The sequence below is a fragment of the Rattus norvegicus genome, chromosome 1, assembly GCF_021556685.1.
Source record: "Rattus norvegicus strain SHRSP/BbbUtx chromosome 1, alternate assembly SHRSP_T2T, whole genome shotgun sequence".
NCBI classification, from domain to species: Eukaryota; Metazoa; Chordata; class Mammalia; order Rodentia; family Muridae; genus Rattus; species Rattus norvegicus.
The window spans coordinates 239,458,906-239,484,252 of NC_141534.1; the positions used below are offsets into that span (position 1 = coordinate 239,458,906).

Below are 25,347 nucleotides of genomic sequence, written 5' to 3' on the forward strand. Positions count from 1 at the left end.
ACATCTCAGGAAAATGCTTTTTTTTTTTATTGAGATGTTTCTTATCACCTGTAACGATCAAGACACATGTATTAGGGATGCATGAATTTAATGTGGTGCTATTGCTTTAGTGATGTAAAATATTATTTTAAGAAAAATAACCTGGGGTATAACTAATAAAGGTGACTGTGTATAAAAAAAAAAAAGAAGAAGAAAAGAAAAAGCCTGGAGGTTCCTTCAGGATTGAACCACGGCTGCTGGCTCGTGAGTGGTATCTATCTGCCTTCCTAGAAAACGGGTCTGCAGCTGCTAGGTCGTAGTTGGTGTTTGCCCCAAGCCTGAACTCTGGTGGGGCGGTGCGGAGCTCCGGGTTGGGCAGTAGGACAGACCAGGTTGATGTTGTTGAACTGCCTCCACATCTGGTCTGACAAGGTCTCGAACAGGTGCTCCGCCTCCTCCCGCAGCTGGGCAGACTTGGCCCGCATGTTCTGCGCGTGTCTGATGTTGTTGTTGCTGAACTTGGCCCAGGTATCAGGATCGGAGATCGTTTCCTCAAACTTCTCCATGCCACGGAAGAAGTTGATGGAGTCAGGTGTGTTTTTTAGGTTTAAACATCTCTCGTCAATTGACTGTGCACAGCTCTTGTCCTCAATGTCCCGCTCTAGGGCATGCTGAGCATCTCGGTTATTTTGTATCTGGAAATCAATTCGTTTGGCTAATTTTCTCATCTGATCTTGGCAATATCTTAGTAAATCTGCTTCCCGGATAAGGTTTTTCCCCAGGTTGTCATAGACCAGGTCAATCCCGAGCCTTTCCCCTGGATTGTACAGACAGTCCAGAGCCATCTGCAGGGGACTGTCCGCCTCATCAGCCGCGCACTCCAAGCGCCTCTTCAGGATCTTCAGGCTGTTGGATTCTGCCATAAGCATGTCCCGCTCGTGGCACAACCCAGACTTCCAGAAGCGGATGTCCGATAGCCTCTGGCCCAGGTTCCGGGAGGTTCCCTCTTGCATCTGGCGTATCAGCTGGTCCTTGTCGTGTATGATCCGTAGGGAGTCGTCTGTCATCCGGCTGGCCCGGAGCCGCGATGCCTCTGCCACACTGATCAGCAGATCATTGGAGCGGTCCCACTCGCGTTGGGTATAGCGATTGGAGAACGGGGAGCGGAGCGAGGGCAGGGTGGTGGGCGGCCGCCGGTCGCCTGCGCAATCCGGACATGTCTGGCTGGGGGCGACCTTGTAGAAGACTCTGGGTCTCCACGCAGAGCGGCACCGGGGCAGGTGAAAGGGTTGGTGGTAGCACTCCTGTACCATAGGGTCCTGCCCAGCAGGGGGCAGCCCCTGGAAGTCACAGTCTTTCTTGGAGCCACAGTAACTCGCTGTCTGAATGGTTCCAAGAAATTCCATCTTTCCCCATCAGCCCCACGCGGGCAAAATTTAGCCCAACCGGCTAGGGCTTCTCAGGTGCTAGGAGCCGCGGGCCCTCTGTGACTCAGTGCTTGTGTCATAAAGCACGGGAAAGGTCTTTGTGTCAATCCAGCAATGATGGGTTTCTAGAACACTAATTTTGTTTCTGTGCACAACCCTAGCCTTAAAAAAAAAAAAACAAAACCTAAATTTTATATCTTTCCCAACCTCTTTCTTTAAAACACTCTAACATTTCAGCTTTTGCACAGTTTAATAGTTCAAGAAGAAATTGTACCCTTCTTTTATTATGAATAAATAAATGAACTGCACCTGCCTCTTTCCTTGGTATCAACGAACCGTAAACATGAAGTTTAAATCTTTTTTCTCTCTCTCTTTTTTTTTTTTTTTCTCGGAGCTGGGGACCGAACCCAGGGCCTTGCGCTCGCTAGGCAAGCGCTCTACCGCTGAGCTAAATCCCCAACCCCATGAAGTTTAAATCTTAAAAATGACTAAAGTTGCATCCTTTGGGGAACTCCCCCAAAAGGATTAGGCTATTACTATCTGTGTGGACCCACTGAACAGCTCTAATTACGTCACTGCGGTAGTGATGTGTGGTTCACGGGATGCATCTGCAAGTATGTAGACTGAAAAAATAATTGACATTAAATTCAATCAGGATACTGGTGCTGCATTGTCTAATCTAGTGGTTACATACAACTAAGTTGGCTAAAGAGAAAAAAAATAGTCCAGCTCCTAACTTGTTCTGGTCACATTCCCAGTGCTCAGTAGCCACATGTGGCTGTGACTATTACATTATTATTACTGTTGTTGTTATTATTGTTATTATTAATATTGTGCAGAGATGGTTACAATCATCAAAGAATGTTTTGATGTGCCATCTTGCTCTAGACCTAACTGCTCTTAAAGGAGATGTGGGGGATGGGCGTGTTTTTCATTATGTTTTGCTTTGTTTTACAGTGTCAGGGGTAGAACCTAAGTCCTTGTACCCTACCACTGAGTGACATGGCCAGCCGAGAAACACGCTAATGGCACCCCCCCCAAAAAAGGCATCCTATCAGTCACATATATGACGTTGAGCCTTCCACATGGCAACTGAAAGTCAATGGCATTGTTAGGACAAAGGAAGAGTTGGCAGTAACTGGTATAGATCTTAAAAATACCAATCCCCAAATATTATAGGTGAGCCATTTCTGGGCCTCGATTTTTAACGAGCCAACTCAAACTGTGTTCGGGAATTGCAGGACATGTTTTAGTATGCTTGGAGATCATATAACAGCCATCGATTAATTTTGGTAGGTAATGGAAGCTTTTGTGTCTATGTGGGGCAGACGTTAACTTCCGTTAGAGGTGCATATTAAGGTGTTGTGTTACCTTTCCGTTACTGTGCAAACACAAACCTGCCAAAAGCAATTCCAGGAAAGGTGTTTTGTGACTCAGTTTAAGAGTAGAGCCTATCAATGGTGGGCACGATGTGGCAGCAGGAGAGTGAACTTACTGTTCACTTTACTGTGTCCACAGTCAGGAGGCTGAAAGAGATGGATTCCGGGGCTCTCCATGCTCTGGAACCTGTTGAGGCTGGAGATATACCTCCACTGGGAGCCAGCTTGCCTTGCCTTGCTGGAATGGAGCTGTAGGTCCCTCCTCAGTGGTCCGTGGGATGGGTCCACCCACCCACATCCAGTATGGGCAGTACGGGTCAATAAAGACTGATCACCATGTGTACATAATGGTAAAAGGACACAGTGCTTAGATTACACTTTCTAATATTCAGAAAGCAAGGGTAGCAAAATCCTCAGTGAGTCTGGGTGATGGAGCTGTGTCTAAAGATTTGTGTGTTTAAAACACATATACCTCCCAATCTGTGAGGCACTTAACTAGGAAATGCTACCCATGTTTACATGGGTCTCCTGCCCTACAATAGCCCATTAAAGGGACTCTTGGTAGCATCAGTCTGAAATCCTTCATATCAAACCCTCACTCACATAAAAGGAAGATATGGTTATATATTCAGTGCAAATGCAGACGAGATAATTACCATAGGGTATGATTAATATCCTGCAATTATTTCAGAAGGAAACCCACAGAAAGAAGATACAGCCCTGAACTGTGGTCTCATAAATATAGACAGCACATTATGTTTTATTATTTTTAGCCTTAGGAAATATTTAGGTATATAAACGCCACATTTATCTAACTCTCATTGAAATGTATTTTGAAGGTTGGGGAGACAGCTCAGTCAGTGAGGTGTTTGCCAAAAAGCATGAGGATCTGAGTTCAATCCCAGAATACATAAAGAAGCCTGCCACAGTGTGTGCTGGTATGTGCTTACAGTCCCAACCTCTGGGAGGTAAAGACAGGAGGATCCCCATGGTCCTCTGCCAACTTGGCTTACTGAACTGTCAAGCTCCAGATGCAAGAGATCTTGAAAAGCATAGTGAAGGCTCTGGAGGTTTGATATCTGAAGAGTAACACACACACACACACACACACACACACACACACACACACACACACACACACGCATACACACATATACACACACATGTGCATAAACACACACATGCACATACACACACACGCATACACACATGTGCATAAACACACACATGCACATACACACACATACAGGCACACACACACACGAATACAAACACACATCACACACACGCACAAGCAAAAGGCAAGATTTAAGCCTCCATTTTTGCTATTCTGAAACATATGCAATTCACTCTCCTCGCTTATGTTTCCTCATGCCCCTAAGAGCGCTCATAAAGAGAAAACAGAATCATTAAGTCATATTAAGTCTTTATTTTTCAGAAAAGTTCCTAACTAAAGGGCAAAAGTTAGAAGTTCATCTTAACCTTCAACAAAATGAAGGATTTCGATCAATTACAATGTCAGAAAAGATAATTTACAAAGCACTAGTGGTCTCAACCAGGGAGATGGTAGCACACACCTTTAATTCCCACACTTGGGAGGCAGAGGCAGGCAGATCTCTGAGTTCAAAGCCAGCCTGGTCTACAGAGTTCCAGGAAAGCAGGGTTACACAGAGAAACCCTGTCTTGATACAAAGAACAGTAATCTCAGTGGCCAGGCAGAACCTGGCAGTTCGGATGTTTCTTAAGAATACGTAGTTCTCAGCCAGAGCTATAAAGGAGACCTTGTCTCAAAAACCAAACCAAACAAACAACAAGAAAGAGTACTCAGCTGTCCAGATCTCCTTCCCTTCCCCCAGGTTTGGGAACGCTTCCAAGGAAAGAGCAAATCAAAACCAAAAGGCTTTTAACAACCTTGAAGCCACTTGGGATCTGAGCCTACACATGGGATCTATTTTATATAACCGCATTAGCATTTGTGAGGCAGACTAGTGCTACACTCTGTCTTGAGCTGGACTCACTGGCATTTGTGAGCTCAACGCTGACAGTGGAAACACGCACGGTGGCTGAGAATTTGTAGAGTATCCTCTGCAGTTGGAAAGCCACTTCTTTCAGAAAAACTAGCTTGCTGATTGGTAGGCAAATCATGGCATAAATTAATTTGTGACCAACATAAAGGAGCATGATGAAGCTCCGAAACTGGTTTTATTATTTCTTATAAATATTTTTGGCTAGCGAGATGAAGTGCTACATGAACCTAGCAACTTGAATTCAGTTACTGGAACCCACTTCTATAAAGGTGGAAGGAGAGAACTCATTTCACCTTTGACCTTCACACTTGCACATATTGGCATACACACACATATACACACACACATACACACATACACACACATATATACACACATACACGTACACACATATATACACATACATACACATATATACACACATGCACACACACATACATACACACATATACACACACATACACACATATATACACACATATATACACACATGCACACACACATACACACATACACACACATATATACACACATACACGTACACACATATATACACACATACATACACATATATACACACATGCACACACACATACATACACACACATATACACACACATACACACATATATACACACATATATACACACATGCACACACACATACACACATACACACACATATATACACACATACACGTACACACATATATACACACATACATACACATATATACACACATGCACACACACATACATACACACACATATACACACACATACACACATATATACACACATATATACACACATGCACACACACATACACACATACACACACATATATACATACATACACGTACACACATATATACACACATACATACACATATATACACACATGCACACACACATACACACATACACACACATATATACATACATACACGTACACACATATATACACACATACATACACATATATACACACATGCACACACACATACATACACACACATACACACATACACACATATACACACACCACACACACATACACACACGGGGACGGGGTGGAGAGGGAGAGAGAGGATAATTTAAAAAATTACTGCTAATAAACACAAGATTTATGCCGTGAAGTCAGCAGTGGCTCACAATGAGGCTTCTCATCTGTCACAGTCACCCCTTCATCATTTATAGTTTTAGATATGAAATGTCCCCCTGTCATATGTTTAAACACCTGAAATACCAGTTTTCACTGATTTGGAAGGCTGGGAACATGCCTCCTAGCTAAGAGAAGTGGGTCTCTGGGAGAGGGCTCTGAAGGTTATGTGTGTCTCTGGTTCCAGTCTAAGCCATCTGCTACCTGTTCTGCCAAGAGGTGAGGAGTCACAGCGTCATGCACCACCACCACAGGCTGGTTCAACGTGATGGTTGTTGCCTCCGAAACTGAACCAAAATAAATCCCTTCACCCTTCAGTTGCTTCTGTTGGGTATTTCCTAGCGGCAATGAGAAAGTCATCCAGTAGTCATCTGTCAACAATAGGCGTCTTCATGTCCCCATCCTGCCCTCCTTCATCTTTATTTAATCCTGTTTCCATCCACCCTTTTGTCATTCCCATCCGTTTACTCACTGCGTATGTACTCAACAGATCTGAGCAACACAGGTGTGGCTAAGAAGTGATTTGTGACCGTGTGGAGCTTACATTCTAGTAAGAGAAGAAATAAGAACAGAAAAGATAATACAATGAACAGCAAGAAAAAAAAATATATACAAATATATATATATAGCGTTAAAACGGGCCGGGGTCACAGGTTAGAAATTTAGACTCAGTGGCTGGGCTGGACTCTCTAGGTGAATGACATTTGACCTATGAGAAGCAGAGTTGGGGAGGATGGCTTTCCCTAGTGTTTACTAACTTTGTAAGTTTCAGAACCTGTGCCTGTGAATCTTGAAGCTGTCTGAGTCTTAGAATGCCCCCCCCCCTTTTTGGAAGAAGGAAATGTTTGAATTCTAAGAGAATAACTCACATTTGGACAAGTCAAATTTTAAATGTACATGATACATTTAAATGATGATGTCCAAACTGCAGATACATGATATGAGGCTGAACCATGGGGTTTAAGGTCAGCTTAGGTTCCAACTTGGGAAACGTCAATACCCGGATGTTATTTAAAGCGACTGTAATTGACAAAATCTTCCCCCATGCAAAATCTAAGGATTTTCTAACATTAGAGGTCAACAAGAAGAGAAGGAAGTCAAGGAGAGCCTCTTAGCCATGAGCTCTACATTGACAGAGAGCTGGTTTCTTTGCCAGGTGAAGTGGAAACTTGAGGGTTCTTTGGGAAGTCGGTTGGATGGTGTTTTGCTTGGGCTGCTTGGTGAAGGGCATTATGCTGACTTACAAGGACAAACCCAATACAACGATGATGTAATTGAACAATGTTATATTCTAGCTTTAAGAGCTTGGGGTTTGGTTGAAGAACTTGGAGAAAAATCTTTGTCGTTTACTGAAATAATACAGGGTTCTGAAGAAGCCTTCACAGAATTCTTACAGAGGTTGAGTTCAGCTGTGAAGAGAGCCTGAAACCAGACAGTCTTTGATAGAAATATGGGCATTTGAAAATGCACTGAAAGTAAGAGAGCAACCAAACCATTAAAAACACGTGGAGATGAATGGATAAGGGAAACAACTAATACTGGTTCTCAGGAGTATAATGTCAACATCATAGAGCAAGTTGTAGCTAGGAATATCAGGAATCAAATGTTTTAATTATGGTGAATTTGGTCATTTCCAAAGAAATTGTAAGGCTAAAAGATTAAGAGCTCAAAATAACAGGTACATTGACTCTAGAGAATGTAATAATATAGGAGAGAACAAGCAGGTTCTGGTGGCTGTGAGCCACACAGGCTTCCAGGGTATCATGTTTGGAAAGGGCAAACATTGGTTACCGGACTGCTGGTCTGAGATACATAAGAGGTGTTACTCTTGCCATTAGTAAAGGAATCAAAGGGTATGTCTGCTTGATGTCCGCAGCAAACAATACAAGCCACTTTCCTTTGGTCAGTCAGGAGGTACCAAGAGTCAGGAGGTACAAAGCAGGCAAGAAAATCAAAATTAGGCATTTCTGATCTTATGCTTGCTACAGAAGGACGTGCAACTCTGGATCTATCTACAGACACCTCTCTTACATTATCCCCAAAAGTTGAATGTTACAAATTAACCACTGGTGTGTATGGTCCCTATGTTCAAGGACAATAGGAATCATCTTTGGAAGAAGTGAATTAACTTCTCAAGGATTTATTGTACATCCATGTATAGTAGATGGGGATAGCAAGAAAGAAATAAAAGTTCTGGGGTATGTGAAAAGGAAGATGCAAATTGATGCAGGGGATAGAACTGCTCAATGGTTGTTTCCTTACATTAAGGACAAGGTTGCTTCAGTAGAATGGACAGGACACTTTTGGGAATACTGGAAAATGTGTGTTCTGGCAAACAATAGTTAATGATCAGGGACCCAAATTAATGGTTACAAATGAATGGTGTTGACATAGAAGGTTTGGTGGATACAGGAGTTGATGTTAGTATATGTTCCCAAAAGTCTTGGAGTCTAGATTGGCCACTTCAAAAGGTTAACATACAATTTATAGGAATTGGTAAATTATCACTAATAAGACAAAGTGTTCAATGGATTACCTGTGTGGGACCAGAAGGGCAAACAGGGAAGTTGAGAGCTGTGGCTGACATAAACGTATGGGGAAGGGATCTTTTACAACAACGGGGTGCTCAAATTAATATTCCTGCAATTCCAGGGACAGCAAATAAGGAAATTAGAGGCGTGATGTGGTCGACGCCCCTGGGGAAGGTATTGATGCGGGTGATGGAAGACAATCACGAGCTGTGCCCAAGGTCAAAAACAGGATGTCACAGGAATCGAGTTTCCAAATTTGTAAATGGGGCCACTGCTGATGTACCAACAGCCTTGCCCCTAAAATGACCTGTACGGCAAGAGCAGTGGCCCAAAACAAAAGAAAAATTACAGGCACTTGAACAACTGGCACAAGAGCAGCTGAAGGCTCAACATAAAGAAGAGTTTACCAACCCGTGGAACTCCCCTGTGTAAAAAGAAATCAGGAAAATGGAGGATGACAAGAGCGGTCCACAAGATAATTCACCCCGTGGGCTCTTTATAGCCCAGACTTCCTTTACCTCTTTGTTACTGAGATGATGGCCTAGAGTAATAATTGACTTGAAAGATTGCGTCTTCTCAATACCCTTGCATGAGAAAGATAGGGAAAGGTTTTCTTTCTCAGTACCTGCTTTGAATAATAGTCATCCACTAAAGAGATACCACTGGAAGGTGCCACAGGGAGTGTTAAACAGTCCAACTTGATGTTGGTATATGTGCAACAACCATTAGAAATAATCTGTAAGCAATTCCCAATCTATCATTCATCATCATGTGGATGACAGTCTGTTGGCTGATTCTCACAAAGACGTTTTAGAGAATACGTCTAAGGTAACACAAAGAATTCTGCCATGCTGGGGGTTCCAGATTGTTCCAGAAAAAAATACATAGAGGAGATTCACTTAGTTACTGGGGTTATAAAATCAGTCAACAAAAAAATTTGTCCACAAAAGGTACAGATCCACAGGGGACCAGTAGCAAACTCTTAACGATTTTTGAAATTTATTGGGCGAGATTAACTGAGGCCTACAATTGTGTCAAGTACATATGAATTCAGTAATTTGTTTCAAACATTATGAGGAGATTCCAATTTAAACAGTCTAAGCTGTCTAACAGCTGAAGCAGAAAAAGAGTTAACTCTTGTCGAACAAAGACTGCATGAGGATATACAGATAGAATTGATATACAAACATATACAGTTTATAAAAAGAACTAATTAGATTCTTCCATGTATAGTAAAAAGAACACCAATTCCGGAGACATCAACATTTTATACTGCAGCAAAGATGGGGATGTCAGGTTTTAAGTCAGATATAATAAACAAGGTGAACAAAAGTCTGTATATATCAGTTCAAAAATCAGAATTGTATGCTAGCTATCCTTATGGTATTATTAGATTATTCCGAATCTCTTAACATCGTCACTGATTTTTTTATATGCGGAAAGAGCTGTTTTCCACAGAGAGACTGTTTATACGATTACAACATGTCATCAAAAGTAGAAATTGTCCATTATATATCACTCATAGTTCATCTCATACAGCTTTGCCTGTTCATTAGCTCAAGGACATGATGAAACTGACCAACTACTAATAGGAAATGTGTTAGAAGCCTCAACTTTTCTGAGAAACATGTTAATGGGAAAGGTTTAAAGAAGAAAAAAAAATTCCATCACTTGGCAACAAGCCAAAGAAACAATAAAAGAATGTACTACATGTTCTCTATACAGCCAAACTCCATTACCTACTGGTAGTAACCCTAGGGGCACCAAAAGAAATGACATATGCAGATGGACGTTTTCCATTTTGCAGAATTTGGAAAACCTATCGTTGACACATTCTCAGGATTTCAATGGACAACTGCTTTAAGATCTGAAAAGGTTGATTGTGCTATTACACATTTGTTGGAAATAATGGCAACTGTGGGGATACCTACACAAATTAAAGCTGACAATGGTCCCACCTATGTCCCCAATAAGATGAAGCAAGATTTGCATATCATACGATTTGCATATTATAATATAAAGCATGCTATTTGCATACCACATAATCCCATGGGGAAAGTAGTTATAGTTAAAAGAGACACTTATTATACAAAAAGGGAGATAAAACCCCTAGGGACAGACTAAATGATGCTTTGTTAACTCAGTTTTCTTAATGTTGGTGAAGAAGGAACAACGGCAGCTGACAGACACCGGGTTATGGAAACACTAGAGGAACTAGAACAGGACAGGGACACGGCTGTAGTTGTGCTTATGTATCTCCAGGGAATGAAAAATATGGATACCAATAAAACTTATAATTACTGGTATCTCAAAAAAAACACACGCACTTGGACTAGCCCAAGTGATCAATCACAAAGAGATGGATCATACATAGACTGGACAGACAATATAGAGACTGGATAGACACAGAGATTGGGCAATAAATGATATAGCTAGATGATAACATTTTTTTCCCTTAGGGCCCAACAATAGACAATCCAGAGACTGGGCAATAAATGCTGCAGCTAGTGGTTTTTTTGTTTTTTTTTTTTTTGTTTTTTGTTTTTTTCAGACTAACCATTTTTTTTCCTTGGAGACCCCCAAACAGGAATTCTTTGTTCCAATTCATCAGGAAGCAAATATATAAGAAGATCATTGTCCCACTCCCTTAAGTTAGGGCGTTGTTTCAGTTGCTTGATGTGTTATGGGTGGTTGGTTGTTTTAATTATTGTATTGTATATTGACGGAAATGTAAGGTTTTTTGTTTAATTATTCTATATTAACAGATGTACTGGCTGGTTTTGTAGGTCAACTTGACACGAGCCGGAGTTAGGAGCCTCCCTTGAGGAAATGCCTCCATTGACATCCAGCTGTAAGGCATTTTCTCAATTAGTGATCAAGGGTAGGAGGGCCCATTGTGGGTACTACCATCCCTGGACTGGTAGTCTTGGATTCTATAAGAAAAAAAGCCAATATGTAACATCCCTCCATGGCCTCTATATCAGCTCCTGCTTCTTGACCTGCCTGAGTTCCAGTCCTGACTTCCTTTGGTGATGAACAGAAATGTGGAAGTGTAAGCTGAATAAACCCTTTCCTCCCCAACTAACTTCTTGGTCATGATGTTTGTGCAGAAATAGAAACCCTGACTAAAACAATAGACATTTAAGGTTTTTTGTTTAATTAATGTATATTAATAGAATTTTAAGTTTTTTCTTTAAATAATGTTTATTCATAGAACTTTACGTTTTGTTTGAATTATTGTATACTGATAGATAATTAGTGTTTGAATCATTGATATTTAGGGGTTTTGTTCATTGTATTTTAATAGAAATTTAAGTTTTTTGGTTCAACTATATTGTATATAAGCCAGTTAGAAAATGTGATGGTTCTTATAATTATTTCTGTTGTGTGTAGATTGTTAATGTTAGAGAAAAGGACAATTTTTAAACAGAAAGGGGGATATGAAGTGGAAACTTGAGAGTTCTTTGGAAAGTTGTTTGGATGGTGTTTTGCTGGGGCAAACACTCAAAGGAGTGTTTTTCTGAAGTGGACACAGGTGAAAGACCAAGGCAGACTCACGAAGGAATGTTTTGCTGAAGCAGACATAGGAGAAAGGATGTTCTGCTAAAGCAAGCATGTGAAAGGACTCTCGATGAAGGATTCTTTACTAACGACATTCATGTATTGGTCTGCCTTACACTGCATAGTTGAGCTTCATCTGTCAGGACTCCATAGAGAGAAATGCACCAAAAACTTGTGGTGTGCTGCAGTTTCTTGCTGCTTCGAGGACTTGGGCTGATTGACAGAGTGATGTCAGCTAAAACAGATGCGCCACTGAGATAGCCCCATGGAGGACATGTGATGTTTGGGTATGAATAGGACTCCAGTGACAGGGGCTGAGCTTGACTTGCTTATAGAGCTAGCTGTGCAATGCTTCCCTTCCCAGAGAGAGGCACAGTCAAGAACTTCTGATGTTCCCTGCTCCCTCCTGCTGATTCAAGCGGAAGCTGAGGTCTGGCTGTCTCTGCTAGGTAGTGCCACAGCTGCTGATTCCTCATTGCTATCCTGACTCTACCAAACTGGACTGCTGGTGTATCTGTGAAGTGTTTGCAAGCAGATCGAGCTGCTGCTGCTGACCTGTGAACTGAACTGCTGATGTCCAGACAACACAGACTGGAGTTGCTCCAAAGAACCTCTTAAAACAGGTTCACTTCCCCCATATCCTTTCTTTTCCACTACCTCTGGTAAGGGAGGTTAAAGTGTTTAAGAACCATCATTAAAAATAGGATTTGAAGAAATAAAAGTTACAGCCAGGCACCACTCAAAGCACTTTGTGGTTTCGAATAAAGAGGGAAAAATAAAGTGTTTTCATTTTCTCTATCCTGTTACACTTTCCTCCTTGACATTTTATACCTGACTTCAACGAGGGTTGCATAAAAAGCTTTTCAACTTTAATTTATGATCATAAAGCTATGCACTTGTAGGAAAATCTTTTATCAGCTATAACATTCATCCTTTTAAAGTTACTTAATAATTTATATCCATAGAGACACAGAGGTGGGAGCTGTGGTAAAAATCTGCTAACCCAGCAAAGTAACTTTGCTTTCTTAACAAAATACCTATTTACAAGCCTGATCTTACAACTAACCTGATAGCTCTTTAGAAATCTTTCTATTTGTATCATTTTACTGAGCTAGTCTACCTTTCTCTTGAGCTCCTCCAAACCCAAGAGAGCTCCTTAGCTCTCCTTCCTAGAATTCTGTTTCACCTGTGTCCTGCCAGTTGCTTCTGTGGTTTACAAGTCCAAAGAGAGAATCCCTGTCTCTTACCCGGAGTTTCTTTCGGGAAGTCTCTTCCAAGCCAAAAGAGAGAGCATTCAAAGGTCCAATTGCCATAAAAGAAATCTCTAGCTCCTCCCCTATACCTTGGCAGGCTGATCCATGTCACCATCATGGTGGGGGCCTCCAAGACAAGTGAGTAGGGGCTGAACCATTTCACCTTTATGGTGGGGTTGGCTCAAGGCCACCCAGCCCATTTTGCCTCAGGTCATAGAGCAAATTGGGTCATAGAGCAAAGACCACTAGACCACTCCCAAGCAACTTGCCTTAAAGTAGGCAGGAGGTTTTTACATTTTAGCATGCTTATCTATTGAGACTTGCAGTGGCACGCCAAACCGTATCTATAAGGACACACCTAACCGCATCTGACAAAGGTAGTGTCTATAACCATTGAGTTTTCTATAAACAATAATCAATTATCCTGTAACAATCAGCACAATACAGGAAGGCTAAGTAGGAAACTAAGACCCTCAGAATTTTCCATCCCTGGCCTTAGTCACCAAAGTAATTATTACATCTCTTCTATCTCTTCCAAGATTTTTATAAAAGCATCTTTTATTCTCCTGAATAATTGTCATCTCCGAGGCTTACTGCAATCTGTCAACCTAGACCTAGCCCTGGAAGCTTCTAGCTCCACAAATCTCATCTAGGCTGAGAATGTTTTCAGCCTCTGAGTCTTGTGTCTAAATAAGCTCAGTCTTTCTAGTTCTTTCTGAGCAGCGGCTGGCTGGTTCAAGTCAGGTGTCTCACTCAAACACTTCTCCAAGATAACTGATTCAATCTGACTTCTCTCTCAACCTCTGACTTACTTACTTACTTACTTTATTTATTTATTTATTTATTTGTTTATTTGCTCTGCTTGGTCTCAAACCAACTCTGGCAATATTTTCTAATTTTCTAGCTTGTTCTTTCTCTGCCCTGCTCTTTAAAACAAACAAACAAACAAACCAGCTGCAAGTTCTTACTTTATATAAGCTAATTCTGCAATGTGGTTTCTTTAACTTAGTGCCCCATCTATGTAGCCCAGGGTGGTAGTGAACTGGATAATCCTCTCGCCTCAGCCTTTCCCGGGATTACAGACTTGTACCACCACTTCTAGTTCATTTCAAAGATACTTCCCCAATCAGTACACTGAGATCTACTCTTCCATTGCTTCGACTTATTTTTAGCTTTCTTTTACTACCCTCAAAACATCTTCATAGATACATTTTTGGATACTGCTGTAAAAATACTGTTGGATATTTTCCTGGTTATGAAAGAGCAGAACCTAAGCACATAAGCTTCTCATGTCATCCCTCTTCCTTAAATGTTACACAGCATTTGTAACAACATTTTTCTCATGTACTACTCAACCATTAGGATTAACTAACCTTTAGAGTCTTCCACTCAGGGCTAAGGCAGATGATGTCGTAGGTAAAAATACTAGCGGAGCAAGCACGAGTACCTAAGTTCAAATCCCCAACAAGCCTGCACCTCTGACCCCAGCTCTGTAAGTGGACTGAGACAGAAGGCTTGGTGTCAGTTCTTCAAGCTCAATGAGAAACCTTGTCTCAAGGGAATGCTGTGAAAAATGACAGATCAGGAGAACTGATGTCCTCTGGCCTACCCGCTGTGTACCTCCCTGCCCCACCCAACCCCCACACACAGTTAGTTTACCAGTCAATCAAAGGTGAAAGATTGATATTCTGTTGTCTTATCGTATAACAAGCCTGATTGTTAAACATGCAGGTTGTGAAGTTAGGCTTTTCTAGTTCTTCGATGTCTCTGTTTCTCTCTCCCTGGTCCTAGAAACTGAAATCAGGGTCTTGTCTGTGTTAAGTGAGCGCTAGGGTACATTCCCAATCTTTGGGTTTTTCTCTTTAAATGTATTCTCGGGCTATGGGGGCTCATTTTGGCTCAAAAAGAAAAGAGACAGCCAGCATACGGATCTTCACGGTTCTAAAAGATTCAAGAGACAGAAAGTCCTCTGATATCTACTACTTGTTTCAATTCTTTACAAACGTGCTTGCTCCGGAATTTTATTTTTAGTGTCCTCCTCTGCTGTAAGAGGGTTTGGAGACCAGTCTTGTAGTGGGAAATTTGAAGCTAAAGGAAAGTTGGTTCTGCGTTCTAAAACGGCCCCCCTCGACTCCAACTTAGACTCCTGTGCACGAAGAAGCTGTAGTTTTGATACAGAAGAGGGACAGAACACCCTTGGACCGCTCGGATCCGAACCAACAGAAACCCTAGTTAGCTTCCCAGGACCTAAGCGCCAGACTTTCTCTCTTAGTCCAGAGGTGGGCACGCCCGACCACGCCCACCGGAAATGACGCACTGACCGGCTACTTCTTCTTCCGCAGTCCGCCGGCGGCACAGTCCAGGCCTGCTCCGGGGGTGCATCGGCTTCGCCAGCGGCAGAGGGATTCTGGGTAACGACCGTGGCCGGCTGGGCGGCTGGCTCCGCCCAGCAGGTTCCACTCACGCCAGGGCCGTTAGCGGTGGCGGTTGTCGGGCCCGGACCAGTGGGACATGGAGCAGCCGTGGCCGCCACCGGGCCCCTGGAGCTTCCCGAGGACTGGCGGGGAGACCGAGGAAGAGAGTGACTTAGACGTGTCCCCCTCTTCTTCCCACTACTCTCCGGTACCGGACGGCGGCGCCCAGGTAACAGCGGCCTGCGTTCTGCTAGGGACGGGGGATGGGAAATGTCTGCGGGCATCGCGGGGGACTGATGCCAAGCCACAGCCCTGGCAGCATCTTCCACGAGAAAGGAGGTGGCCACGCGCGCATTCCCGACCTCCACGTCCACGCACACTTGTCCTTTTACCTGGGCTGGTTGCCCCTCACCTTTGCAAGAGGTTCCTCCTCCTCCTCTCTCGTGTCAGCGTGGAGCTTTGCGGGCAGCTCAGCCTACATAACATTGACCCTTTGTCCTCTTGTGCGTGCTTTCATCCGAGCCTTTATTACAAGCTCCAGCTACTTTGTGCACAGTTGATAGGAACAGAGAGTGATTGTACTTCTATAATAGTACACCGAGTCCTGACATAAACATCTCACGTGCTCTTTCCCACGCTGATATCTCAGCAAATTCTGTAAGCCTCGCCTTTGACGCTGCACACACCTCCGTTTCTATCATTGGTCCCTTACTGTATTCATAGTTTCATTCCGTGTCAGTCTCCAGTGAAAACGTACAGCCACAGAATTGGCTTTTCTTTCAGACTTCCACCCGAAGTTCTGACATTACGTGTGTTTTTCAACCCAGCTGTCCTGCATCAGAAACTGTCAAGTGTGGTATCTCACTTAGGCTTTTATGGCTGACTTCTCACCTGGGTGTGTTGTGAACTAGATTTCAAAAGCACATACAAAACCCTAATCTTTTCAATGAAATTGATAGTAGATGGCTGATTCTTAGGCGTTTTTGCAAAAATGTAATGACAGCTTTTATAACAGCTTTTCTTAAAGATGACTGGTTTAAATCGTCTGCCGGCAAGTGTAGGTTAATTCTGCCAACCAGCTGAGTTGATTGGGCTCACACACAAGTGTGCTGTTTCATAGCCACAGACTACAGTCATCCCACTAGTCATCGGGAAAGTGAGGCAGAATGAGAGTTGATGGGTCAGTAGTCATCCACTAATTACAGAGCTCTAGTGTCATCTGTGTAAACATAGTATTACAGAGGGAGAAAACAAAAATTTATTGCTGTCCGTTTGGACAGTCAAGGGAAAACTGTCTCAATTTCAGTGCATTGTAGTTGATGCAAAAAGAAGTAATCCAAGAAACCCGGTATCTTGAAACTAATTATTTTACCTGTGCATTTGTTTAGGTGATGGGGGTTAAAGAGGCTTTTATTGCCTTCATTAAAGGAGATATCCCAGGGTTATCTAGTTAGATAGTGGCAGAGTCCCCACTAGAACTCATGACCCCCAGTCCAGTGTTTTTTCCAGCCTACCTCTGCAGTGCCTATCTGCAGAAACGCTGTACAATTTTATTTGAATGAGAAGGCCTTTAAATGGTGATAAAATTTGCAAAGTCATTACTTCTAAGAACATATAATTATTACAAGCCTAGTTATATCTCTTGCTAGCTTTAGGAATTAAATTTGGGGGTTAGAATATTTAAAAAGAATAAAATGTTTAATCAATTAACAGGCTTTTAAAATCCATCTTAAATTACTGGCTCGCAATTTGTACCAAATATGAGAGAGGGAGGTTTCTCAATGTAACAAATGATGTGTGAAAAAGCAAGCCAGAATCTAAGAACTTAAAAAAAGTTTGCATCTTTTTAATTAAATTTTCATACAATATAGTTGCATCTTGTTTTCCACTCTCCCAACTCCTCCCAGATCCTCCCCACCTCTCTACCCACCCTACTTTACATTCTCCTTCTCTCTTTTAAAACAAACTACCCAAATGAAATCAAAACAAGCAAAAGGCTAGTAAGACTAAATAAATAAAATTTGTAAATGCTAAAATGGAATAAAAATCTACAAAAAACAAAACAAAACCCACAGAGTCCATTCTGTATTGGCCAACTACTGCTCGGCATAGTACGGCCCATTCTGGAATGGGTGCCCATACTTAGTGGCTCCCCTTTCTAGCAGGTACCAGTTGCAAACTCTTTCTTGGTTAGGAGTGGGGCCCCTGTTTATTCTGTCCTCTCAGTGCTGGGACCCTGTCTGGCTGCTTTGAGAACTCTTGATGTAAAGTTGCCCCAGTAGACTTTAACAATAAGTCTCTTTGCAGAGTTTTTGTTCATTAAAATTATGTCCTTTTAAACTTTCATATGATCACAGATTAAAGTAAGACTTGCTAAAGGCTCAGAATGCGACTCAGCAGAGAGTGTGTGCCTAAGTAACATGGGTTCACTTCTCTGTGTTGCTTCTTTTTCATAAAGACCCGATGTTAAACTTAGTCATCTCCATGCATGTTGGATAGTATGACTAAACAGTATGTGATAGTCTATGGAGAATAGTTTAACTATAAATAATTCTGATAGTTGGTTTGATTTGAGAAATATTTGCTTTTGTATAATTAGAAAGGGTAGGATCCTGTACCCCACTTTTAATAATTACCTTTATTGGTACAACTTTGTTTTTTGCAAATTAAGTTTTACAGTTTTATTTTTCTCCCTTTTCTGGCTTTCTTATTTTTCCCTTGAGATAAAAGTTTCTCTGTGTAGTCTGACTATCCTGAAACTTACTCTGTAGACCAGGCTGACCTCTAACTCACAGACGTCTGCATGCCTCTGCATCCCAAGTACTGGGATTAAAGGTGTGTCACACCATTGATAATTTTTCTTTTTAAAAAATCATTTTATTAATGTGTATGAGAGTTTTGCTTGTGTGCATGTGTGTGCATCCCACGCATTCCTGATGCCTGCCAAGGTCAAAAGAGGACTTTGGATGTCCTGGAGTTACAGACAATTGTGAGTCCCATATGGGTGCTGGAAATGGAGCCCAGGTCCTCTACAAGAGTAACAAGAGATCTCAACCATTGAGCCAACTCTCCAACCTCATAATTTTTCTAGTGTATCAAGAAGTAAAAATAAATGTTTTACTTGTTGTTTAGAGACATGGCAATATCTGGGCTGCAAACCCAGATAACGACTAAATAAGGAAACAGGATAGCGAGTGTCCACAGCCAGTAGAAGTCTTGGATGCGCCAGAAAACTCAGATTTACTGCCTGTGTCAGAATAGTTTGTTCAAGAAGTAAAGATTACTTTATTAATCTGACAGTTACTAAATTCTAACTCCTTTCCAAGCCTGGAATCGGGGAGAAAATAAGTATATACTAATGTTAAAAATACACCAGTATAGCAATGTGCATACCTTGGGTTTGAAGAGAATGAATAAACGGTTAGGGATTTATAGTGGTAGAGAGCTTGCCTAGCAAGTGCAAAGCCCTGGGTTCGGTCCTCAGCTCCGAAAAAAAAAAAGAAGAAAAAAAAATTAGAAGAGAATGAATAAGAAAAAGCCTAGGGATTGGGCAGGAGTTGGATAGAGGACAGAGTGTTGTCAGTGAAAGGGAGAATAGGGTCCTGAGGGTGGGAAGAAAGCCAGTAAGTAAAACTGACTGGACGTAAGGAGTCCATGCTTTGTAATTATAGACTCTGGGAAAGCATGACTGTACTCTTCTTTTTGAAGGATCACTCAAGTAGAGAACAGCTAATGAAGACCAAAATGTAGGATTCTATTTACACAGTTGAGATGTAACTATATAAAGGCTTGAACAGATACAGCTCTGGGAACAGATTAAGAGCAGTGATTCTTAGTAAATAGTGTGAAGTTGTACATTTAATTTAACCAAGAAATCCAAAAAAAAAAAAAAAAAAAAGAAAAAGAAAAGCTCTCAACTTTTGTTGAGCAACCATTGAGTTTACATGGGTAGTTATGAAAATATTAAGAGTAATTTCTCCTGAGTAGAGCAGAGTCATCAGTTGGCAATTCTCAGTTTAACTGTCACTGTTTTGATTAGGATTGAGGTAAGGTATGCCTGTGTGGTAATTATTTAAATAGCATTTTTTATTAAGAGCTCTCATCCCAGATTGTGATGACACAAAGAAACCAGAAGCCACTAAATGGTTGCTTTGAAGTGGAGGATGCCCACTACAGGAAGTCTTGCAGGTTAAAGCTCTGAAGGTCTGGTTCTCAGGATGAGGAGCCATGACTGATGAACTTGAGGGAAGCTTTGCTTTCCTTCTTCTGGTGAGATTCTGGAGCCTAGGCATCTGATGTTTGTTGTGGGCCAGCTCTGCAAGTCACTGCCGGTTGCCAGCCTTGGTGGTGTTAGTTGTCAGGGGAGGGGCCCGGGTGAACAAAGAAGCTCAGAGTCAAAGTGATGGGTGTAAACTGCAGCTGTAGACAGAGTGCACATGTGCTGTGTACCCAGAACGGCTTTCAGAGACCCTTTGAGGTGGAAAAGAACACGCTGTGTCCTTGCTGCTGCCTTACTCCCTTACTGACACAGTCGTCGTCGTTACATTCATCCCTTACTCACGCAGTCCTTGGTACTTTTTATTCAGATGTATAGCCACGGGATTGAGCTGGCGTGCCAAAGGCAGAAAGAGTTTGTGAAGAGCTCTGTGGCGTGCAAATGGAATCTAGCTGAAGCCCAGCAGAAACTTGGCAGTTTAGCACTGCATAACTCTGAGTCCTTGGATCAGGAACATGCCAAAGCGCAGACCGCAGTGTCAGAGCTGAGGCAGCGGGAAGAAGAATGGCGACAGAAAGAGGAGGCTCTGGTCCAGAGAGAGAGGACGTGTCTCTGGAACGTGGATGCCATTAGCAAGGATGTTTTTAATAAGGTATGAGCTTTGTCACCGCAAAGAAAGAAAAAAGAGGGCTGGGTACATGGCTTAGGGACACAGTGTGCAAGAGGCCCTGGGCTCTATCCCCAGCACTGCAGATGAACAGGAAGGAGGAAAGCCAGAGCATCTGTGAGTAACTGTCGCAGAGCACCAGAATCCTGCCAAACCGCCAATCCAAGCCTTGCCTCCTGCAGCGTGGAGGGTGGCTGGGAAAAGGGAGGCAGGCAGGAAGACCGCAGCGCAAACGGTGAGGTGTAGCATGGGCCTGTGTGCTCAGCCTGACGAGTGAGGACTTCCTGATGTTGTCGGCTTCGTGTTGATTTTGTAACACAGGACTTTGTAAATACAGCCCTTCAGTTTACCAGCTTGAGTTTAGTAAACTCAGGTAACAGTCTGTTTTGTTAATTTAAATTTTATTATACTGGATTACATAAAGCCATTTTCATGCAAGTATACAGTTTACTTTGAATGTCCGGCCCTCTGCCCTTCCATTCTCCTTTTCCCACCTATTCTCTTGTTAGTTGCCTTTGTGCCCCTAGATAGTGTCACATGTTTCTATATTGTCTGTTCTTAGTGACTTTGTGCATCTATAGAAACACGATTGTGTCCAGGTGCAAATCACTTTTTTTTTTTTTTTTTTGGTTCTTTTTTTCGGAGCTGGGGACCGAACCCAGGGCCTTGTGCTTCCTAGGCAAGCGCTCTACCACTGAGCTAAATCCCCAGCCCCACAAATCACTTTTTTGAAAATCATAATCTCATTCTTTTTTGTGGCTACAAAATTTTGTGTGTGTGTGTGTGTGTGTGTGTGTGTGTGTGTGTGTGTGTGTGTATGTATATATAGTGGTATATATTTAATCTGACTTTATTCATTCAGCTGTTGGGCATCCCTATTAGCCCCTTAACTAATAAAATAATGTCGCAGCAAATTCTGATGTGTGAGCATCCCTGATATGTCAACTGGCAGTCTTTCAGGTAAATACCCGAGGAGTATAAATAGCTGGGCCACATGGTGGGTCTATTTTTAGTTTCTTGAGAAACCTACATACTGACATCCACAGTAGCTGGGCTCTCTTACATTCCGTTAGTGTGTAAGTGTGCCCTTCGTCAGCACCCTTGAGCATTTGTTATTTGTTTTCGTAGTGACTACTATTCTGATTGTGGTAAAATAGAATCTCAATGCAGTTTTGATTTGCATTTCTTAGGTGGCTGGTATTAGACATTTTTCCATATATTTTTGGCCATTTGTATTTAATTTTTGAGGGTTGTCTGCACACTCCATTAACATCCATTATTGAATGGATTGTTTGATTTCTCATTATTTAATATTTTGATTCTTTGTATCCTATAGTTAAAGATATCAGGGTAAGTGAGGTGGTTCAGCAGGTAAATATGCTTGCCACCACGCCTGATGACCCGAGTTTGATCCTGAGGACCCACATGGTGAAGGAGAGCTGCTTGCATATTGTCTTCTGACCACCACACATACTCTACGGCATGTTCACACTCGCATGTTCACAGAGAAAGGGAGAGCGCTCAAGAGGAAGGGAGAGCGAGAGCTGCACTCACATGCGCATACACATCTGTACTCATGCAAACTAAATGAATAAATAAATAAAAGTTTAATCTTAAAATAGGTACGAGACATCTGAGGTACAGCTGACAAGTTTTTATCTCATTTTGTAGGCCGTCTCTTTGTTTTTGCTATGTAGAGACTTTGTATAGTCTCTTCGGTTAATGGCAAGTGTCATTTTTTGAGTGACTGGAGTTCTGTTCAGCGTCCTTGCCTATGTTGTCATCTTGAAGTGTTTTCTGTACTTTGTCCTTTAGTGATATCAGAGTGTCAGGTCTTTGAGGCATTTGAATGAGAGATAAAGATCTCGATTCGTCTATGTGTGGCTATCCAGTTTGGCCACTACCACTTGAAGAAGCTGCCTTTTCTCTGATAATTTATTGTTGATATCTCTGTCACCTGTGACTCTCATTCTCATTCACAATTGAATTGGCGTCACACACAGTGATGCTTCTAGTGTTTTAGCTCAGCTTGTGTAGGCTCTCTGTGGTGTTTTGTGTTTCTATTTGAATTTTTTTCTTCCTGGTTTCTAGAAGAAACACATTGGGATCTTGATGGAGATCACATTGGATCTATAATTGGTTTTGGTATCATAGTCATTTTCACAATATTAGCTCTTGTCCATCAACAGTGGAGATCTTTCTATTTCCTATTCTTTCTTTGGGTTTTTTCTATAGATGTTTTTCACGTCCTTGCTAGAATTAGGTTTATTCCAAAGTCTTTTGTTTTTGTCTCTTTAAGGCAAATTATGAATGTGATTTTTTTTTGTATTTATTTCTCAGCATGTTATTAGTTTATAAGCTACTCATAGAGATCTGTCTATCTGCCTCTGCTTCCCTCCCAAAAGACATGTGACACTGTGCCCAGGGATACATGCCTGAATCTTGTAAAATATACACCAGATTCCATTACTCCATACCAAACATACCAGAAGTGAAGTACTTTGTTAATTTTGTGTGTGTGTGTTTCTTCCACATTGAATAATATGTTCAATATTCAATCTATCGCAAATTTTGTCTGCACCTCTGCTTTTTAATGCTTCTACTATTGCACGTGTACATTTGTGGCTAGGGCAGCATTGACCTAGGTAAAAAGTATAAGGTACTTTTATTTTGAAATACAAGCTGGCAGGGAGCTAGTTTATTTATTTCATTTCTGGCAGTGATAATGTCAGAGAATACTCTGGAAAACTGTTGTGTTAGTTTTGCTGGTTAGATGAGAAACTTCTTGGTCTGTTTTGTGATTTATTTATTAACACGTGCAAATTCTTCCTTACTAGAAGTTTATATTTAGTCTTAAGGAGAATTAAACTAGCCTCCCAAGAAAACATTTTTTTAGAAATGCAATCAGGTGTATTTTTTGTTGTATCTCATCTTGAAGAATTTATAATAAATCTCTGACTCTTATGTGCTTGGATTGCTCAGTTTGCTTCTGTCAAGAAACTCAAAGATTAGGCCACAGTTGCAAGTATTTATTGGTAATGAACAATGCAGATATAAATTACACAATGCAGATATATAAATTACACATGCAAAAAATCTTTCTATTCCTGTCTTTGATAGGGTAATCAGGTTAATAAAAAGATTCATTCAGATGTTTTTCTGTGTGATCTCTAGATAAATTTGTATTTTTAAATAAAACTAATGAAACTACCAAATGAGAACATTTAAATTGTTAGTGATGAGTTTAGCAGATTAATTTCCTGATGTATAGTACTATGCCATATTCTTATAGCATCATGTCTATAGGAAAGATTGTTAAGCATTCATTATTTGAAGGGACTTAAATATTGATTTTTGTCACTAAATTTTTCCAGAGTTTTATTAATCAAGATAAAAGAAAAACAGAAGATGAAGATAAATCACAATCATTTATGCAGAAATATGAGCAAAAAATCAGACATTTTGGTAAGTCCACTACTTAAGTTTCCTTCTTTATCGTGTTAGGTATCATTGGTATGTAATAATGAATCTGTGAAGCCCCAAAACTCCATGTGCCAACCCCACTTCTTCTGTGCTTCTGGTAGTGTCGCCAGGTCTGTTTCTGACCTTTTTGTGTCAGGTTGTGAAGAGAATCAGTTTGTTAATGCCGCTCTCTATAATGATATCACTTCTTTGTATTTCTTGACTGTTCAGGGATTTTTTTTGATATTTTTTTAAACATTAAAAGTCTATGTATCTGTCTCTTGTGCAGTGGTCATGAGAGGTCAGGTGCACGTGTGTGGAGGTCAGGGCACAGCTTGCTGGAGCTCTTTCTAGGGATTGAGCGTCTGTCATCAGGCTTGGTATCAGGTGCCTTAACCACCAAGTCATTGCTCCAGCTCCGAGTCTCGTTTTCCCTTTTTGCAGGTTTGCATGCGATGCTAGGTAATTCGTAGTTCCTTGACATGTTGCTCGGATAATAGAACAGAAATTATACACAAAGATGTAAAGCTACATCTTCATTTGTATGTGTTTGTGGCTGTAAAAGTATATGCCACATGTATAGAGGCCCATGGAGACCACAAGATGGTGTCAGATCCCCTGCAGCTGGGGATCTGGGTGGTTGTAAGCCACCCAGTGTGGGTGCTGGGATCTGAACTCAGGCTCTAGGAAAGCAGGAAGCACACCTGATGGCTACACCACGTCTCCAGTCCCGGAGCTACTGTTTGTATTGGGTAAGGAGGGTGAACTTGACTGAGTGAAGGATTCCCAGAGGAGGTAATGTCTGAGCTGGTTTAGGAGGGGCAGATTTTCAGGATTTTCCATAAAGATGAGGCAACAGCATGAGAAATGCAGAGTCAGAAAATATATGCACGGTGTATCTGAGACTTAAGCAATGAGATAGTGGGGTTGAAAATGCTTCTTGGAAGTGCGAGGAGTTGAGGTTCACACTGTTTCTTATTCAAGTATTGTGTGAATGTGTGACGTGGTTCTTGTTTATGCTTTGTTAATCAGTGGCATGTTGAAACCTTTTTCCATCTGTGCTCCCTCAAAGAATTTCCGCTTCAAGGAGAAATTGCACATTTAACTCAAGAATAGTATCCAAAGAAAGTTGGGCATGTTGACACATGCTTGTAATCCCAGCATTGAAGAGGCTGAGGCTGGGGGAATCTCAAGTTCAGGGTTAGCTGGACTATGAGCCTCTGTCACAAATAGCCAAACCAAAACAAAGACTATTGCCGGAAACACACAC

General features: G+C 41.6%; 2 protein-coding genes across 13 annotated transcripts in view; one reads left to right on the forward strand and one right to left on the reverse strand.

Annotated features, from left to right (window-relative positions):
- Positions 1–9: 9 nt before the first annotated feature.
- On the reverse strand, positions 10–16,233 carry Tekt5l1 (tektin 5 like 1). Of its 7 annotated transcripts, none has more exons than XM_087563917.1 (5): positions 16,145–16,233; positions 6,446–6,520; positions 6,178–6,311; positions 2,902–3,112; positions 10–1,568 (listed from the first exon to the last, which is right to left on the reverse strand). In XM_087563917.1, exon 5 carries the CDS (start codon positions 1,383–1,385, stop codon positions 267–269), a length of 1,119 nt encoding a protein of 372 aa, XP_087420043.1. In that variant the 5' UTR covers positions 1,386–1,568; positions 2,902–3,112; positions 6,178–6,311; positions 6,446–6,520; positions 16,145–16,233; the 3' UTR covers positions 10–266.
- The window catches only part of Cdc37l1 (cell division cycle 37-like 1), a 28,899-nt gene continuing 19,285 nt past the window's right edge, over positions 15,734–25,347 (forward strand). For 3 of the 6 annotated variants that reach the window (XM_087550007.1, XM_087549999.1, XM_087550002.1), the window contains exons 1-2: positions 15,777–15,961; positions 23,990–24,080. In XM_087550007.1, the coding sequence (XP_087406133.1) occupies positions 15,830–15,961; positions 23,990–24,080 (223 nt within the window). In that variant the 5' untranslated portion in view covers positions 15,777–15,829. Of the gene's footprint in view, positions 15,962–20,318; positions 20,601–23,989; positions 24,081–25,347 lie in introns of all 6 variants that reach the window. The other 3 variants (XM_087549988.1, XM_087549994.1, NM_001011941.1) reach the window with 2 other exon arrangements.